Genomic DNA, 21,237 nt, shown 5'->3' on the forward strand with positions numbered 1-21,237 from the left:
TGAAAGGTCGTTTAAGCCTTATTATAGTTTTACATATAATATAAAGGCTAAAAATTACCATTAGAATCATGCTACTGCTGTTCTGCTATATAGCAGACATAGCTACATTGTTACACCATGTTATATCGCTAACTACGTCCTTTTCTTTTCTTTCTTTTTCCTGTTTAGCCTCCGGTAACTACCGTTTAGATACTTCAGAGCATGAATGAGGATGATATGTATGAGTGTGAATGAAGTGTAGTCTTGTACATTCTCAGTTCGACCATACCTGAGATGTGTGGTTAATAGAAACCCAACCACCAAAGAAACCCACCGGGTTGGTCTAGTGGTGAACACATCTTCCCAAATCAGCTGATTTGGAAGTCAAGAGTTCCAGTATTCAAATCCTAGTAAAGCCAGATATTTTTACACGGATTTGAATACTAGATCGTGGATACCGGTGTTCTTTGGTGGTTGGGTTTCAATTAACCACACATCTCAGGAATGGTCGAACTGAGAATTTACAAGACTGCACTTCATTTACACTCATACATATCATCCTCATTCATCCTCTGAAGAATTATCTTAACGGTAGTTACCGGAGGCTAAACAGGAAAAAAACCACCAAAGAACACCGGTATCCACGATCTAGTATTCAATTCCGTGTAAAAATAGCTGGCTTTACTAGCACTTGAACGCTGGAATTCTCGACTTCCAAATCATTTGATTTGGGAAGACGCATTCACCACTAGACGAACCCGGTGGGTTCGCTAACTACGTCCGTATTCATCTTAGCGAACGGTAATCCGACTTTATATTTTGAACGAGTCTTTGGAACTCCCGGCAAAAATGCGGTGCTAACTATACTATTTACCGAGTTGAGCGGTCCAATTTAAAACAATTTGATCGGACTGAAGTCGATGAACTGTAAAGTTTAATTAAGTTTATTTTGCACTTGTTTGAAATTTTAGATTTGCTATACCAACAACAGCATAATATACACGTATATTAATAATTTAATATAGATATAAATATAGTTTAATATATCTGTATTAACATTAAATCTATTTCAGTATCACAACTTAGTTTACTTTATTGAGATTGTTTTAATTGGTGTCATTTTCATCTACAACATAATTATATATTCGATCGGCTAACTATCTGTTGCTGTGTCGCTGTTACTAATTTAACATCCGTTTTAACACTTAATTTACCAATATTCACTTTGAATATATTTTTATACCTTTTTTTTTGTCTTCAGTCATTTGACTGGTTTGATGCAGCTCTCCAAGATTCCCTATCTAGTGCTAGTCGTTTCATTTCAGTATACCCTCTACATCCTACATCCCTAACAATTTGTTTTACATATTCCAAACGTGGCCTGCCTACATAATTTTTTCCTTCTACCTGTCCTTCCAATATTAAAGCGACCATTCCAGGATGCCTTAGTATGTGGCCTATAAGTCTGTCTCTTCTTTTAACTATATTTTTCCAAATGCTTCTTTCTTCATCTATTTGCCGCAACACCTCTTCATTTGTCACTTTATCCACCCACCTGATTTTTAACATTCTCCTATAGCACCACATTTCAAAAGCTTCTAATATTTTCTTCTCAGATTGTCCAAGTTTCACTTCCATATAAACCGACACTCCAAACATACACTTTCAAAAATCTTTTCCTGACATTTAAATTAATTTTTGATGTAATCAAATTATATTTCTTACTGAAGGCTCGTTTAGCTTGTGCTATTCGGCATTTTATATCGCTCCTGCTTCGTCCATCTTTAGTAATCCTACTTACCAAATAACAAAATTCTTCTACCTCCACAATCTTTTCTCCTCCTATTTTACATTCAGTGGTCCATCTTTGTTATTTCTACTACATTTCATTACTTTTGTTTTATTCTTGCTTATTTTCATTCGATAGTTCTTGCGTAGGACTTCATCTATGCCGTTCATTGTTTGTTCTAAATCCTTTTTACTCTCGGCTAGAATTACTATATCATCAGCAAATCGTAGCATCTTTATCTTTTCACCTTGTACTGTTACTCCGAATCTAAATTGTTCATTAACATCATTAACTGCTAGTTCCATGTAAAGATTAAAAAGTAACGGAGATAGGGAACATCTATAGGGGAGATAGGGCTTCTTTCTTATGTTCTTCAATTGTTACTGTTGCTGTTTGGTTCCTGTACATGTTAGCAATTGTTCTTCTATCTCTGTATTTGAACCCTAATTTTTTTAAAATGCTGAACATTTTATTCCAGTCTACGTTATCGAATGCCTTTTCTAGGTCTATAAACGCCAAGTTGGTTTGTTTTTCTTTAAACTGCCTTCTACTATTAATCTGAGGCCTAAAATTGCTTCCCTTGTCCCTATACTTTTCCTGAAACCAAATTGGTATTCTCCTAACACTTCCTCCACTCTCCTCTCAATTCTTCTGTATAGAATTTTAGTTAAGATTTTTGATGCATGACTAGTTAAACTAATTGTTCTGTATTCTTCACATTTATCTGCCCCTGCTTTCTTTGGTATCATTACTATAACACTTTTTTTGAAGTCTGACGGAAATTCCCCTTTTTCATAAATATTACACACCAGTTTGTATAATCTATCAATCGCTTCCTCACCTGCACTGCGCAGTAATTCTACAGGTATTCCGTCTGTTCCAGGAGCCTTTCTGCCATTTAAATCTTTTAATGCTCTCTTAAATTCAGATCTCAGTATTGTTTCTCCCATTTCATCCTCCTCAACTTCCTCTTCTTCCTCTATAACACCATTTTCTAATTAATTTTCTCCGTATAACTCTTCAATATATTCCACCCATCTGTCGACTTTAACTTTCGTATTACATATTGGTGTACCATCTTTGTTTAACACATTATTAGATTTTAATTTATGTATCCCAAAATTTTCCTTAACTTTCCTGTATGCTCCGTCTATTTTACCAATGTTCATTTCTCTTTCCACTTCTGAACACTTTTCTTTAATCCACTCTTCTTCGCTAGTTTGCACTTCCTGTTTATAGGATTTCTTAATTGTCAGTAGTTCCTTTTACTTTCTTCATCACTAGCATTCTTATATTTTCTACGTTCATCCATCAGCTGCAATATATCGTCTGAAACTCAAGGTTTTCTACCAGTTCTCTTTGTTCCGCCTAAGTTCGCTTCTGCTGATTTAAGAATTTCCTTTTTAACATTCTCCCATTCTTCTTCTACATTTTCTACCTTATCTTTTTTAAGACCTCTTGCGATGTCCTCCTCAAAAATCTTCTTTACCTCCTCTTCCTCAAGCTTCTCTAAATTCCACCGATTCATCTGACACCTTTTCTTCAGGTTTTTATATCCCAATTTACATTTTATTATCACCAAATTATGGTCGCTATCAATGTCGCTCCAGGGTAAGTTTTGCAGTCAATGAGTTGATTTCTAAATCTTTGCTTAACCGTGATATAATCTATCTGATACCTTGCAGTATCGCCTGGCTTTTTCCAAGTGTGTATTCTTCTATTATGATTTTTAAATTGGGTGTTGGCAATTACTAAATTATACTTCGTGCAAAACTCTATAAGTCGGTCCCCTCTTTCATTCCTTTTGCCCAACCCGTATTCACCCACTATATTTCCTTCCTTGCCTTTTCCAATGCTTGCATTCCAATCTCCAACTATTATTAAATTTTCATCTCCTTTTATGTATTTAATTGCTTCATCAATCTCTTCGTATACACACTCTACCTCATCATCATCATGGGCGCTTGTAGGCATATAGACGTTAACAATTGTTGTCGGTTTAGGTTTTAATTTTATCCTTATTACAATGATTCTATTGCTATGCGTTTTGAAATATTCTACTCTCTTTATCTTCTTGTTCATTATGAAGCCTACTCCTGCCTGCCCATTATTTGAAGCTGAGTTTATTATTCTAAAATCACCTGACCAAAAGTCGCCTTCCTCTTCCCACCGAACCTCACTAATTCCTACTACATCCACATTTATCCTATCCATTTCTCTTTTTAAATTTTCCAGCTTACCAACCTTTTTTAAACTTCTAACATTCCACGCTCCGACTCGTAGAATGTTATTTTTTAATTTTCTAGTGACCCCCTCCTTAGTAGTCCCCACCCGGAGATCTGAACGGGGGACTAGTTTACCTCCGGAATATTTTACCAAGGAAGGCGCCTCCATCATTGCTATATGAAAATGCAGAGAGCCACATTTTCTTGGAAAAAAAGCAGCTGTAGTTTTCCATTGCTTTCAGCTGCGCAGTACTCAGAGGACTGAGTGATGTTGATATGGCCGTTTAAGTCATTGTGACTCACGCCCCTAACAACTACTGAAAGAGCTGCTGCCCTCTTTCAGGAATCATTCCTTAGTCTGGCTCTCAACAGATACCTCTCCGATATGGTTGCACCTTCGGTCCAGCTACTCTGTATCCCTGAGCACTCAAGCCCCCTCACCAACGGCAAGGTCTCATGATTCATAGAGGAGGATACGTTTTACCTATACCTTATACCTTTTTATACCTATACCTTATAAATAATCATTATCATTCGATTATACTTCTGCAATCCTTTCAATAAGTTGGTTTTTTTCAGACTCGTAACAATGCAGTAATATACGGGTTCTATCTTTTACCTTAAGCACATCTTTATTAGAAAGGTGAGTATCGTTTAAATTTCATGATACATACTTCTCGAATTACGAGCCAATTCTGCACCATCCGAATACTGTTTTGTAGATGCGTAGTAAATATTTGCCGCAAGCAGTTACCCTTTCGAAGCCGTTGTCGTTGGTGAAGAACTGAACAAAGATGAAGGGATTGAGCGGTCCAGTTTAAAACAATTTAATCGAACTTAAGTGGATGAAAAATGGATTTTTATGAAGTTCGTTTCAAAGAAATGAACAAGGATGGCTTCAGTAAAGAAGCGTCGCCACAGTGAGTTACTACCGTCTTCGAGTCAATATTAATGAAAGTGAACAAGAGACAATTACTCGCTTGGATACTCGCGTCCAAGCGATATCTGATGACTATGGAACTGTTTGAGCTGCTAAGATTGGACCTCTGTTTCAAAGACCTTTTCGATGAATAAAGACGAAGGCCGTGATGAATATAATGACTCTTATGATGTTTTTGTTGTTTGAAAAAAATGAAGAAACGAGGATATTATCTTATGCATATTACAGTTTTATTATAATCTGCTTGTAGTTTTAATGTTCAATTTTAATTTTAGAAGAAAAGTTAAACATGACTTTATAACTAAATACCGAAAAAAAATTGATAATAATTTATCAAAAAATTTATAATCTATAATAAATTTATAAAAATTTATTTATTATAAATTTAAATACCGAAAATGAATTTATTTATTATAATAATTTATAAATTTAAAAAAAAAATCATATCAAAGTTAACAAATATGATTAAAATATTTAAGAAATGATTCCATTTTAGTCTTCCGCTCCCTTACGCTTGAGTTAGAGTATATAGTTAAAAATAATATTTCCCATTTCGTATTCAATACATCTCCATCATTATTAATGTACACAGGACATGAAAAATATTCTAAATGATTGAACAGCAATCAATACTGAATTAAAGCATTCATTTTCAAATTTAAATGAAACTAAATTTCTTTTTTTTTAAATTGATGCTTTCATTCAACTCAGATGTATTTGCGAGTTAGGGCATAAAGTATTTTACCCTTGTTCAATATATTTCATGTATAATCATGATTTCAGCATATTTAAAATCATTAAAGAGTAAAAATGCGAAAGAATAAACAAAAAATTTGAATTTGAGGATTCAAGTCCCCTATTTAATTTGTTAAATACAAATTTTATTCCCTGACGGGGAGTCTTATTCTTTAAGACTTTGAGGGTTGGCGTCCCCACAGGCCTGGCCTCTGCAGCCTTTCTTACCACTACACACTGAGCTGCAGAATACTTACACCAGTAACACTGCACAAATTAAACATATACCCTTACACAACAACATTCTACACTATTTCTTTTTACACATACACTCAGTGATGTTGCGACACCTTACGAAACACAACCGTAACCCAAGGTGGAAACAATCGTGCCGATGGGTGGATGGCTTTACGTAGTGAGTCTCGAACGGTGCCCTCTGAGTACCTGGGCGAACCCAGTTGCACTTAGCTCTAGCTCTAGAACGCGTGTGTTCTGCTGGAGTGGTCTGTTATATCGCCGGGACTCGTGGGAACTGTATGGAAATTCGTAAGAAACCCGTATGATGGTTGGTGATCATCTGAAAAAACCATCACCCGAAAACAAGTGAAAAGATCTCTCAGCGTTGTCTGATGAGGATAAAAATGCTGTTGATGAGAACACGCTAACTGTTGACGTATCTCGTCCACTGTATAATAATGTACGATTTGTTGTTCTTAAACACAATCAGGAAGGAGGCTCCCTTCAAATGGTCTCACCTTTCCTGATCAATCAAGTTATTACAGGCTCAAGTGTTTCACCTAAAAACATCAGGAAATTGAGGTATGATACGATACTTATTGAGACAATTAGTTACGGAGTCGATCCCGGTTGCGTTTCATTAACATGGGTGGTATTAACATAAAAAAGGTACGCCAAAAATCCTTGAATACCAGCTGAGGTAATCTTTCGTCGGGTCGTTTTGGAGCATTATGTCAGTGAGATTACCGATGATCTTCGTCTCCAAAGTGTTGTTGAGGTGAGACGAATTATTAAACGTCATAGTGGAATAGAGGAACCTGCTCCCTGTCTTATATTGATAGGGCGGTACCTTTTCGTACCACCGGAGAAAATAAGAGTAGGTTACATTTCTATTCGAGTACAACCATTCATTCCTAGCCCTAGGCGATGTTTCCAGTGTCGTAGATATGGCTACACTACATCTTCTAGCCAGACCATTGCAATCTGTGCTCGATGCGCAAACGAAGCCCACAATGACTCTGAATGTTAGGAGAAAGAAAAATGTGTTAACTGTGGGGGATTACATTCAGCCTACTCACGAGATTGCCGCACTTTTAAACAGGAGAAGGCAATTCTCAAAATTTGTACCGATCAGAAGGTATCATTTTCGGCCGCACGATAAGAGTATAGAAAGACGCTAAACTCCCGAAACCTGGTAAAAAATGTTGTCTCTTTTGCAGCACTTACATCCAAAAAAAATCCCTATATATGCAGATAATCAACAGTACAGATTCTGCAGTGAATTGAAATCGCTATCTGCTGTTTGATTTTAGAATTTGATAAACGTTAATTATGAAATTAATGGTCAAGTCAAACTGTACCAGAATGATACTGTAGCACCCAACCCAAAGATTTCGTAACCGATCTTACCTATTCTCGCGTTCTTTTTGAAGAATTTGCGGTATTCATAATGTCCGTCATTTAAAAAAAAAACAAAAAAACACGTATCTCATTGTTGAAACGTAACATCGAATCCACACCAGTCGGAATTCCGGGAAACAGATTCGAAACTAGATCAGTTCTCAAGATAGTAAAGAACCATTCGTCGGTTTCGATCACGTAATCATTGTTATGAATCAGATAAGATTTTTTTTATGTACATCTGGTAATTCCTTTTCCCTTGCACGGGTACACGGTGTTGAAGTGATGCAGAATTGTTTTTGGGTATCTGCTTTTTAGCGTGTGAATGTGGTCATGTACATTGCACGGATACGATGAATAGTATTCTCCCGTGGATCTCTGGCATAAAGCAGTTGCTTCCTCGAAAAAACGGGTAAGAAACTTCGACTAATCTTGTTAACGATCAACTGTCGAAGACAGTCAACGAACTGGTTAATTCGTAGATTCGTAGTTTTCTTCAAATCGATTATTCACACTCTTGCTTCTTGTGATATCAACGTTCTGTTGATTAGCAAGTGAAGGGCCGATTACTTTCGTAACAGTACCGTTGATGTTGGTGTAGACTGTCTAGGTTCGGTCCAGACTTACATAATCTTGCGCTTGAGTAGAGGTTCCCCCCATAAGTATAAAGTTGGGGGAACAGTTATTATATCTTGTACAGTTAGTATATCTTGTAGCCTAAAATTCATCCTCCTACTGGCCTACATGCACAAGATCAAATTATTACTGTCCAAATGACTGATCCTCAGTGCAGTATGATTTCATAGACCAACGTGATAAGCAGATTGTTCTACTCGCGCCTTCTTTCTAGTTGAGTCAAAGCTCCAGACTTCGTTGGAGTCTGTGTGGATTTCTATTGGTGTATTCTTCTCGTTGAAAATTCGGGTACTGTAAAGTGATCCTTTTCTGTAGATTTAATCAAACAATACAGCGTAGAACAATGGCATGATTCTTATTGAAATTTCCTGCCTTTATATGCAAAACCATCAGACTTAGAGAATCCTTTTACTTTAAAAATAAAACAAACAAGTACAATGCAACAGAACAAACAATTTAATGGGATTGTCTATATGAACATGCATTTGCACTTAGCACTAAAAATTTGCTAATCAGTTTGAACTATAAGTGATCATACTACCACCAACTGTTTGTTAAATGATATTAATAACTGAAATTTCTCTTATCTATATTTAACAATAAAACAACAATATGACATTTAACATAAATTTTCTTAAAACTGGAACTGTACAAAATCAAAAGAACCCAAGGACCGTCATTGTTTACCATAAGTACCATATAAGTATCATTGTTAACCATATAAGTACTTGAGGACATGCAGGAGTTTTTAATTCATTTAACCAGAAAATTTGTTATAAAGTAACAGGAATGGAACAGAATGCAAGGATGTCAGGGAATGTTTTATCCCCTATTTATTGTAGAGTCTTTATATAATTCTCTTGCTGCTGGGTGATTCTATTTATTTGGTGTGTATTTAATTTTTTAATGACTGGTGCATATTTATTTTTTAACTTGTTTTTAAGATAAACAGAATTTGGGATTGCGCTCTGATACTTTGTAGATTGTGTTTGTAGAAAATACTTTTACTTGGGTTATTTCTTGGGAGATTAGCAATTCCTTCTCCCAATGCAGTTCCTCTTCAGTCCCTCCACTGAAAGCCTCTTGGTGCTAGTGCCTTTCAATCTCACAACAATGCACCTGAGGGCCCTAGTTTTGTGAAGGATCCAATGCACTTTCTTAGCAGGCTGTAGGCAGCCCTCTTATTGTGGCTGTAGGCAGTTGCTTGACTGATTATTGTACTGTGAAGGAAGGGTAAGAAATCTGTATTGTAAAGTAACAGTGAGCATAATATCAACCATTTATTAATAAGCATTTTTATTATAATTTGATTTCAGGTTTAGCAAACAGACAGTTGGCAGGATTAAATTATGGTGTGTGTATAAGAAATGAAGCTGGTTACTGTACCATTCAGTGGTCACAAGCCGCAAATGATAAATATTCTTTTACTGTTTCTAGTAATACAACATATCAGCTAGGTAAATATGGATATAAATAAATAGAAAAATACATTATTCAGGTGGCTCATAATTATGTATTATATAGATCATGTCTGGAATACCAGGTGTTCTATTACTTGGATAACAAAAGGAGCTGCTCCAACTTTTCTTGGAAGGATGAAGGAAAACCACTGATAAACCTTGATCAGTACACCGTTAAAATATACAAAGTTAATGAATAAAATAGAAAAAAGGTTATAGTTCAAATTAAGATATTAAAAATGTCTATATATGAAGTAATAGTGATGTAGCTACTTGAAGATAAGAAATAAATGAAATTAATAAAAAATAACATTTTTGAATTGTTAATAAATAAATATTTGAATAAATGTTTAAGAACAAATTGAGCCAATATTAAAAAATTTATCTAATTAATATTATTTAAAAAAATTGTTTACAGAACAACATATTTTTTTAAAACAAATTTTTTAAAATATTTTTTAAAAAGGAATCTTTTTGAATTTAGTTTTAAGTAAATCACTCTAAAGATTACTTGTAGATTACTTTACTCTACTTTAAGTGAGGTTCCTATAGATTTCTTTGCATCCTGCATCTCGATCTCCATACTTTTCTGTCCATACAATCTTCCTCACCAATCAATCCTCTTACACAAATTCCCTTGGCACCCCTTCTCATCACATCTTTCTGTCTGTGCCATAAGTCACAGTAGATGCAACTACCATATTATACATCTGCTTAGTTCTGATTGTTATCTTTGATGACCAGAACAAACTGTTCAGTTTCCAAATGGCCGCTCTTCTATGCCCAATTCTAACTCTGATATCAATCTCACACCCTCCATCCTCAGAAATAAGGTACTTAATCTTGTTATAATTTTGCACCCCCTTCGCCTTTGCAATTAAATTCTGTCTTTTCCCACTTATTACAACATATCCTGTTTTTCTTAAATTAATATTCATGCCCATTTAAGTATTTCTTTCTTAACTTCTTTAGCATACATGAAATATCCTCAGCATCATTAGCCAACACCACCTAATCGTCCACAAAGAACAGTGAATTAGGTAATTGTTTCCTGTGTCTATTCCTTTCTGTGGAATTCTGATGTTGAATAATATTGAAATTGACCTAAAGTTCTTCGGTGATCAAATCCATGTGAACTTGTGTATTACCTTATGGGGAGAAAAAATCCATTGAAAATGTTTAATTAGTCGTCTACACGTATCCATTAATCTCCTGCCATTTTCATTTACAATGCCCAGGATCATTGTAAATAACAATGACGAGTAATGTGTAAAATCATTTACACATTCATCTCCATATTATCCAACAATCAAGCTATTACTATCTATTGCTGTCCATGCATTAAAATCCCTAAGCATAATGATTTCCTTTCAAGGATTAATATCTGTGAGAACTCTCAACAAATTTTCATAAAACTTTTGTTGTCAACTTGTCTGCATCATCATTTGCAGCATACACTCCTATTATTATTAATGCACCTCCATATATGTTAAGCTCCACTAGGATCAACCTTTCATCAATTTCTTCCTAGTTTTTAACATATTGTTTAATTTCTGATAAATACCAATATTTACCCCTCTCTTTGCTCTTTCATCCCTACTAATGCCACTGTAAAAGTTAATATACTTTCCAATTATTTCATTCCTGTTTCCCTTCTTCATTATTTCCATAAGAACATGTACATCCACCGACATTTTATCCAACTCCTGAAACACTTCCATACATTTATTATTAATTCCTTGCACAGTTCATGTAGCTATAGAAATTTATGTTTCCATTTTAGTTTATCCTATTTTTCCTGTCCTTGTTTCAAAGCTTTTGATCAAGACTTTTAGTGGTAGAATATTTTTCAAATGTTGGGTTGCTGACCTAATGCAACCCAACCCCCGAACCTGGAGAACCAGGTAATTTTTTGTATGGGTCTTCTTCCAGGAGTTTTTCTCCACCCTGGGTATTTTATTTACCCAGTACCCTCCAACCACAGTTAGCAAGCATACCCCATTACCAGGGGTGGCACCTGATTCAGCAACAGCCACAGATTGATTATAGACAGATCTTGTAGATTAATAGGTAATTTAATAAAAATTGAAACTGAAGAATAAGCTACTTTCTTGTAGGTAGAAATATTATGCTGTGTAATACAAAAATGTTCCATTGTCCTGTTTGATTCACGTGAATATTTTTTTTGTTGAATTTTTGCTAATTTTGGAATTAGTGACTAATTTTTGCCTAATTTCATAAATATAAACATATGATAATGTTAGAATTTTTTTATTTATTAAAAATGATCCTCATAAATCATTCTTAACAGATAAAAAAAATCTGATAGCCCAATTTTATATACCAGAATAAATTATTATTCTGCTAATTTTTTATTTTAATAATTCTAACTCGTATTTGTATAATTCATAAAATATTAATGTTAAAATGAAATTTATTGTTTGGTTTACTATTTTTAATTTTGTTTTACTATGCAACATAAAGTAAGTGTTAATTTTTATGATAATAACTGTATAAATCAGCTAAAATAAAATATTAGATTACCAATGTAACTTAAGAACACTTTCTACCGTAATACTGTATGTACATCATCATTATACTAGAAATTGTTTGAATGACTGTGAATATTCAGAAACATGTATGTTAAAATAGAACTGTAATTGTATATATAAGGTGTTTTACTTTTTAATATAATACACAGAATAAGTGCTTTCTGGAGGTAAGTTTTATCTATCATACAAACACTTTTGTATAACACCATTTTCTTAAACTATAATTATAATTCTTTGTATTGAATACACTTATAACTTCAACGGCATATAGAGGAATCTATTAATTTATTTTTTAGAAATTAAAATAATTGATTATGAAATTACAAGATATTATATTTTAATTTTTGCTAATTTATGTTTTAGGTATACCACTCAATGGCACAAACTGTGTAACAAATTATATTGTTGTGCCTAATCCATCATTCTCTAATGGTACTTCTATTCCGTATGATCGATTCTGTGGAAATGCTTTAACAACAATACAAAGTGAGTTTGACAAAACAATTAAATTTTTTGTTTATGGATTGAAAAAAATTGTTGTCAATATGTATCAGAGGTAGTGCCACGTTCAGAACGTGTGCCACGTTCATTCTGAATTGCCCTTCGTAGACGTTGAAGAGTCACACTATGAGGCTGCAGTGATGGTTGTACCATGTTCCATGAATTCCATCAAGAGAACTCCATTCCGGTCCCAGAACACAGTAGCCATACACTTCTGTTGGAGAAGGTTCATTTGAACTTCTTTGGTTTACTGGTAGAATGAGAATGCATCCGCTATTTGGATTGTTCTTTTGTTTCTTCAGTTTCGAAATGGACCCATGTCTCGACCCCTGTGACAATTTTGTTCAAAAAATCTTCTCCTTCATTGTGGTAGTGCTGGAGAAACGTTAGGGATTCGTCCATTCTCATTGTTTTGTGATGGTCGGATAGCATCTTGGGAACCCATCTCGCAGACAGTTTGCGATACTGAAGTCTCTCACTCACAATGGTGTAGAGAGCTGACCTTGAAATTTCAGGAAACGAATCGCTCAATACAGAAATTGTGAACCGATGATTTTCTCAAATTGCCTCATCCACTCGCTCAACGAGATCATCGGTTGACAGTTGCTTCCTTACCTGATCGCCTGCATCATGAACATCTGTACGTCCTGCTTTAAAGTTCCTGCACCATTGTCGCACATTGCTGTCGCTCATTGAAGTTTCACCGTACATATTACTTACTCGTTGATGAATTTCGGCTGCATTACACCCCTCATCATGAAGAAATCAAATTACCGCACGCACTTCACACTTGGCGGGAGATGATATTGTTGTAGACATGTTTACATGCTAGCTGCGTGTTCAGAACTAAACGAATTGAAGCGGTGTGATTGAAGGCCATACTAGAAATGCTGCGGAACACATATGCACAAAGGTTCATCTGATTTTTGCACGGGTTTTTATTTCACGACCGATCGGACCTTGAAAAAAAAATAAGCCTCATATATTCAGATGTATGGTGTCCCAGAAGTTGTAAAAGCAAAATAGGGTGTTTGTTTGCATAAATAAAAAGTTTATGTACACATCCTATTCCTATTTATGTAAACATCCTATTCTGTTTTTATTTGTGTTATTTTGTGTTTTTCTGATAAATATTTAAATGTTAAGAATAGATTGAGATGATTTAGTGAAATTTGGTTACTGTTACACAATGACCAAAATCTTGTACAAAATAAATAAGTTTGAAAATGTATATTTAAAAACTCCAAAATGTATCATTTGAAAATTCTGAAATGGCCTTAAATTAATTAATCATTAATAGTTCAATACATATTAGTTTTGTTGAATTATGTTTTACTAGATAAAATTTTAATCTATTTATTACAACAAAAAAAAATGACATCCCATTTATTCAAATCTGTTCTCAAATACGTAAGATATGGGTGAAATTGTTTAAAGTGAATGGAAGAACTATGTACTCTTGAATTATGTTCCTGTTTTCATTTCCTTTACTAATTTAAAAAGAAATTAATAATAATTTCTATTATCCATAATAACAGAATAGAAAAGATACAAAATGGTAAAGAGGGAAAATGAAGCAAGTTAGGGCATTTATCCATATCCACTTGATCTTTATTGTTTATTTTGTTGTTCTAATTCAATCCATTAAGTTTAGCTAACTCAGAGAACACTCTTTATATATATACGTTATATATAACCACTAGAGTTTTATAAATATATATATACATAAAATGCTAGTGGTTCCTGTGAGTCTGATACTCTCTCACAAAAACTACTCAACCGAGCTGGAATTTTTTATGAAAATAGCTTTTATACCTTGGAAGAACACAGGACTATTGATTGCCATTACAAAATGTTTCACCATTTCAAGATGGTGGTCGTCTTAATGGCTTATGATAACAAGCAGATTATGTTCTTTGCCAATATTCAACTTTACTGTGGTTAAACCATAAGTCAAATCGAATTTGAAAGTCACTTGCAACATTTGAAATTAAATTTTCTACAAAAAATATTTCATTTATCTTTATCACTATCTCTTTTGATTATCGAAAAAAGTAGCTTTAAAGATGTGATTTAAAGTGTAGCAACTCAACCAACACAGCCACACTGCCACTGTTATTTTATGTGCAAGGCAACATGTCACAACTGGCTAAACCTGTCTCTGGTTACTTGACTAAAAAACATAAAATAAAGAAAAAAAAGCAACAAAGCTTCTCGATTACCTATCTTCTCATGGTGTTTGTCAGGTAATGCCAAGAACGATACAAAATACTTTTTTAACTACTGTCTTTAAGGTGGGGACTGACTATGCTGAACCCCCGCATACTTTAGATCGACTCACGGTTTTGAGACCTATGCTGACCAAACTGTTGCTCTGATGAAATTACAATATACTGATAGCTTTTATAAATTGAACAGGCTTCAATTGTTATTCAGTATTATTCTCACACAAAAACATTAGGATAATAACCACATTAGGGGTCCAGTATATATATATATACAAAGTCTTAATGGAGCTTAACTTTTTAATAGTTAAATATAGAAAAATAAAATGTAGCAAATGCTGCTGTCATGAAGCAATCTACTTTTTAATATGAGATCACTATGTTCCAAGCATCCAAGGAGGGAGACTCAAAAATTTAAATGGAAAGTTTAAGGCTGTGACAAATCATTTTAAAGGGGCATTGAAAAACAAACATTTTGTTATAAAAAAAAACTTTGAACTGATACAATTCTTACCAAATTGTTCATTTAATATTTTTCACAGATACTTTCAAAAACTGACTACAGTGCTTTCGTAGTAACTACTCAACACTGAAACATTAAAAAAAAATTAATTTGGCATTTGCCAAATTAATCTCATATTGATTTATTTTAAAGTATGAAACTGCTGCTTGGTGTATACTAGCCCTAGAATTATTCAAAATTTTTAGATCAGAATATTTGCTTTTTAGTGTTCTAAAAAGTGATGTTACAGCCCCCTACCCTTTCCATAATTTCCAATAGAATTAGAATTAGCATACTACTTCACTTTGTATTAAGTTAATCTTTTCGTTCTGTACTTAATTTTTTACCTTGCAATATTTCTAATTTTTTTTATTATTATTTGTCTAAAAATGGCAACCAGTAAACATTTTAACGATGAGACACTTGGGTAGTAGTATAAGATCATATAGTAAAGCTGTATGATCTTATACTTTTTATGAGTTGTAATATATATGAAGATGAGCTATAAGATATTTATGAGCTGTACAGTGCTACTTTTTTTTAATCATGCTCCTATTTTGAAATGTACCATTTCAAAGAATGGCTTGTGAGTAACAGCTCTATTTTTATAAATTTAAATATAAATTCAGAAAGTATGCAGTTATGGTTCTTATAGTAACTTAAAAGCAAAGTGTCCCACTCCTACAGACCTCCAACTTAATGAATATTCAATTTTATTTCAAATAATTGGAAAATTTTGAACTTGGTTCGTCTGCCATTATGGATTGGGATATTACAGAGATATGCTGTTCTTCATGCTGTTTTTTCTTCTTGTTGAGAGCTGCCCCACTAGGAGCAAAATTTCAGTATTATCATCAAAAGGTAACATAGTTAATCCATAAACTCTTACAAATGTTTCAAATCTCCATATAAAAACAGCTTAAAAGTAGAATTAGATAGAAGTTGTAATACTTGTGAATCACTCTGTGTAACTGAACACATTATCAAAACGTACAGAGTGAACATAAATTATTCAGAGCATTTTAAGGGTTAATAGAAAATGAACAAAGCAATGAAGCATGTGGTTTTTTTTTAAACATTAGTGTAACGACTTACTGAAGACTTTGAATGAACACGCCAGTGGGATTAACAACGGGTGAATCGTAGTTTAATAATGGCTACCATGCAGAAAAAAGCAATGTGCATACCATGGTTTCATGAATTCAGATCTGTTATTACTATTTGTAGACGTTTTCATTTAGAGAATGGCTGTGATCCTCCTAATAGACTATTAAACATTGATATCAACAGTTTAAGGCTACAGAAAGGGGTGCTGGCAGACCTCCCATCTACAAGGAAGTTTTGGATCGAGGAAGAGAAACTTTTCAGAAAAGCCCAAGTAAATCAACTCATCATCTAAATTAGAACTGGGAGTACCGCATCGACAACCACCAAAAATTTCAAACAAACAAAATTCAGTCAGTGCTTGCAATTGAAATTGACGATAAACCATGCCGTTAAAATTTTGCCATGGGCATTCTTGATAAAATGAACAAAGATAATGTGTTTTTAGAAAAATTAATCTTCTCTGATGAATCTTCTCTGATGACTAATCTTCTCATATTTCTGGTCTCATTAACCATCACAATTGTCAAATTTGGGTAACAAGAACCCTCATGCTGTTTGACAAACACAACATAACCCGAAAATTAAACTTTGGTGTACATTAACTGCTTATGAAATTATCGAACTACTACCTTGGCTCCATCTGTGGTATATACCATATTGACAACTTCAGTAGTTGGCAGAGCAGCTACTTCTTTATTGGGAGAAGTGAACTTGACCTGTGGGCTGTCTGAGGATAAAATTTCTATAGAGTTTGAAAAAAATGCCATACTAGTGGCTAATGTCCCGAAGTGATAAAGTTGTTGGTTTTTTACTCCATCTAAAATCGAATAAATTTTTTGACAATCACTAGGTCACGCTAACTACTTTCAATTATGTTCCAAAGTGAAATTTATCTCAACTATCTTTCAATATTAACCCCAAGGTTTTATACATTTGTTTGATCATGACACTAGCCTTAAAATACACTCTGAATAATATTTTTAAATAAACATTTCATCTATATTTTTCAAGAATTTTTGATCTTGATTTTACTTGTCAATCTGATAAAAATCATTTTCCTGAAAGATATACCTTCAGCTTCCCAAATAGGTGGAAATGAGTATGAGTTTAGTGATCAAAGTGTAGCACCTAAAACATTTCAAACTCAGAATTTCAATTTCTTTACAAAAGCCCAAAAAACAGATTGAAAAATAAGGACCTAAAATTTTAGGCAGTGGTCATTTTTAGAGTAATGTCACATGAGGACGAATGTTTTTTACCCTAATTCAGGAGACATTGTCAAGAGGAATGAATCATAAAAAAATTAAAATGTAACTGTTATAAGTCTGATTTTTACAAATTTTTAATGAAAGTAGACTAGGCAAAGCCAAAAGCAACAGATGTCTTGTGAGGTAAGCATGGTCTGATAAAAATATTATTCATGTTGGCAATGAAATGATATAAAATAATACAAGGATGAAAAGAAAGGCAAAGGGGAGTGGAAGTGAAGAAGATATAAAAAACAACAGTATTTAAAGCAGAACAAGAATAATGTTGAAAAATAAGTAAGAATCAGATTTCATTTTAGACGATTAGAACTGAAATTTATTGGAATAAATAGATATGTTATTGTATATTTTAAGTATTAAATTTTTTTTCAGTTTTACCATACTTTCAAAACTGCCCTCACACATATAGTATATATTTTTAATCATTGAACTTTGTTACTAATATTATTTTTCTATTTTTTACAGCAATGTCTAGACCATTTGTTTTATATGTAGTTACTGCTCTTAATTCTACTGAAAGCAATACAGGAAACAGAGGATTTCATCTTAATTTTAGACAAAGTCGTTGTACTCGTACTCTTACATAAACATTTTTATTCATGTTTCTTTTGATGTAAAATTATTAAAGAAGATGCTCTGTACTTTTTGTTCTTACTTTTGTTTTATATAAAATGAATTCATTCTCAATACTTTTACTTCATTCTTGTATATGTTGTTGAATACCAATATTTATCATCTTAAACTAGAGATTGTACACACTGCTTAGTTTGATTTGGAGATGAAGCCTCTTTGAATAGATGCCTTTCAACTATATACAACACAAAAAAAAAATGGGTAATTTTATAGTTCTCAAATAAGAATAGTTTCCAAAACTATTTCTTCAAATAATTTTCCATAATTAATAATTCGAGACACTGGGCATTCTGAACAATAAACAAGAAAAATTGAAGGTAAAATAATTTGTATGTATAACTTCTACACATGTTATAAGAATACAATGTGCTTTAATCAAACTGATTTCTCATGTTCTTATTTATGCAGAGGCATTTTCTGTTCTTAATTTACAGAAGACTGAGAATGGTATAGTTAGCTACAAGGTCATCTTACACATACCACAGTTATTGTTTGTTAATTCAATTACATATGCACCTGTTAGTACAGATTTTGTTTACAATACAAATTGGAATATTTATTAAATTTTTTTTTTAAAGTACTCGTTTAAAAGTTTTCACAAATAGAATTTCTTAAAGTAATTGTGATCTTGTGTAAATATGATAAATTGCATTGACATTTATGAATGCATTACCTGTGAAAAGTTATGATTAATACCCATTTAGAAACAAGTAAGTTTGTCAGTATTGATTTGATGGAAATCTGTGTATGAAAGGAAGTGGAGAGGTTTCAGATGTTCATAAATTGATAAAAATTATTATGAGGAATTTTTAGACTAGTTACAGTAGTAGAAATTCATCAAAGACAACATTGTGTGTTGAAATGACCCAACATATCATTGCTCTAAAGTTCTCCTATTAAAAAAAAAACATGTTTCAATTAAGATGGAATGATGTTTAGATTAATTTTCATTTAGATTAATAATCTGTTTGATGAAAAAATGTCAAAAAAACAAATTTCTGCCATTTAAAATAATAATTTATTAAAATTATTAGAGAAAAGTAATTTTTTTAGTATGTTTTTTTTACTTTGTACAATAACGTGAAAATGAGTATAACACAATTTTGATTTTTTTAATTTGTTTTCTGTTAAAGTGAATCAACTGATTTACTAAATAATATTACAATATTCATGTACTTTTACAATAGTGTTCTGATATCACTCTAAAGTAGTACAGCAGAACTTGTAATAACTTATGTAGAACAACAATAAATGAACAGTTTTGCTGTCTATACTGTACTTAATATTATCAACAAGTTGTAAAGCTATTCTCTTGCCTGTTATCTACAAGGGGTGGCTGAAATGTAAGCATACTGATATGTAACAGTAGAACTAAATATCGCACAAAATGCCATCTTGTAGTTAATCTTCTACTACTCTCTTCTTTTCCTGTTTAGCCTCTGGGAATTGCTGTTCAGGTATTACTTCAGAGGATGAATGAGGATGATATGTATGAGTGTAAATGAAGTGTAGTCTTGTACAGTCTCAGTTTGACCATTCCTGAGATGTGTGATTAATTGAAACTACCAAAGAACACCAATATCCACGATCTAATAATCAAATCCGTATGAAAGTAACTACCTTTACTAGGATTTGAACGCTGTAACTCTCGACTTCCATATCATCTGATTTCGGAAGATGCGTTCACCACTAGATATAATCTTCATTTAATCTTTCACTACTAACATTACAAAACATGACTCTCATTTTCTGTCAGTCACTATCAGTATGGAATTAAGTATGCCTAGTGTGTGAATGTATCTAAAACAACAAGCAGAGATTGAATTTTTAATGGTGGAAAATGTGAGTGCTAGTGACATTCATTGTCATCAAAAAACCATTTATGGTCGATTTGAGTATTATTTCCTGCCTTTCCTATCACTTCAACTCTATAATTCATTTGTAGTGTGTTTCAGAGTACCTCCACTCTCAAAACTATTTTTAGCATTGAGGCTTCCCAAGTTGGGATTGTTGAACAAATAGTGATATTAAGCTCCTTCCATTCCCCATCCCCAATGCCATGGCCTTTAATTCTGCTTTGCCTCTCCTCTAAAGGAGCTACACATCTTTAAACTGATCCTTTTGATTTTTTATTTTAAAAATTTTAGATTTTTAAACATTACATCAGACTAAGTGTTTGGGTTTATTAGTTATGTCCTGTTCTTTTAATTTTAGCTTTTATATTTCCATGTATTCTAGAATATTTAAAGGTTTTCCTTTTTTTGTATAATGTAATATTTTCAGGAATAAATTTATTCCTGATGGTATTTTAGAAATAATAAAAAAATTACAACACAGATGGAGTATACCAACTAGAATGTGATTTTAATGCTATGTAGGACAAACGCGATAAAAATTTAAAACAAGATTTAATGAATATATAAGTTCTTGTATATATACATACACACACACACACACACACACACACACACACACACACACACACACACACACACACACACACACACACACACACACACACACACACACACACACACACACACACACACACACACACACACACACACACACACACACACACACACACACACACACACACACACACACACACACACACACACACACACACACACACACACACACACACACACACACACACACACACACACACACACACACACACACACACACACACACACACACACACACACACACACACACACACACACACACACACACACACACACACACACACACACATACATATTGGATTATTTTAACTGTACTAACAAAATGTAAAACAGTGTTATTTTTAAGTATTTAACAAGAATATAGATTCAAATTATGCAACACATTGATAGAAAAAGGATGTATTCCCAATCAAATAATAGAATCTATGAAAATATTAAATTTATATGTATGCAGAAAAGGTATATGCAGAAAACATGGAAATATTAAAGCTAAAATTCAAAGGACAGGACATAATTAATGAACAAATACACATCCAATCTAATGTAATTTTTAAAAATCTAAAGTTGTTAAAATAA

General features: G+C 33.1%; 1 protein-coding gene across 1 annotated transcript in view; it reads left to right on the top strand.

The window, feature by feature from the left end:
* LOC142329296 (uncharacterized) overlaps positions 1-18,189 on the top strand; it is a 34,765-nt gene extending 16,576 nt beyond the window's left edge. Inside the window, exons 7-9 of the mRNA XM_075373742.1 lie at positions 9,259-9,399; positions 12,318-12,440; positions 18,023-18,189. Of these exons, the coding sequence (XP_075229857.1) occupies positions 9,259-9,399; positions 12,318-12,440; positions 18,023-18,144 (386 nt within the window). The 3' untranslated portion in view covers positions 18,145-18,189. The remainder of the gene's footprint in view (positions 1-9,258; positions 9,400-12,317; positions 12,441-18,022) is intronic.
* Positions 18,190-21,237: the final 3,048 nt, after the last annotated feature.

Source organism: Lycorma delicatula, chromosome 8 (assembly GCF_047948215.1).
Source record: "Lycorma delicatula isolate Av1 chromosome 8, ASM4794821v1, whole genome shotgun sequence".
NCBI classification, from domain to species: Eukaryota; Metazoa; Arthropoda; class Insecta; order Hemiptera; family Fulgoridae; genus Lycorma; species Lycorma delicatula.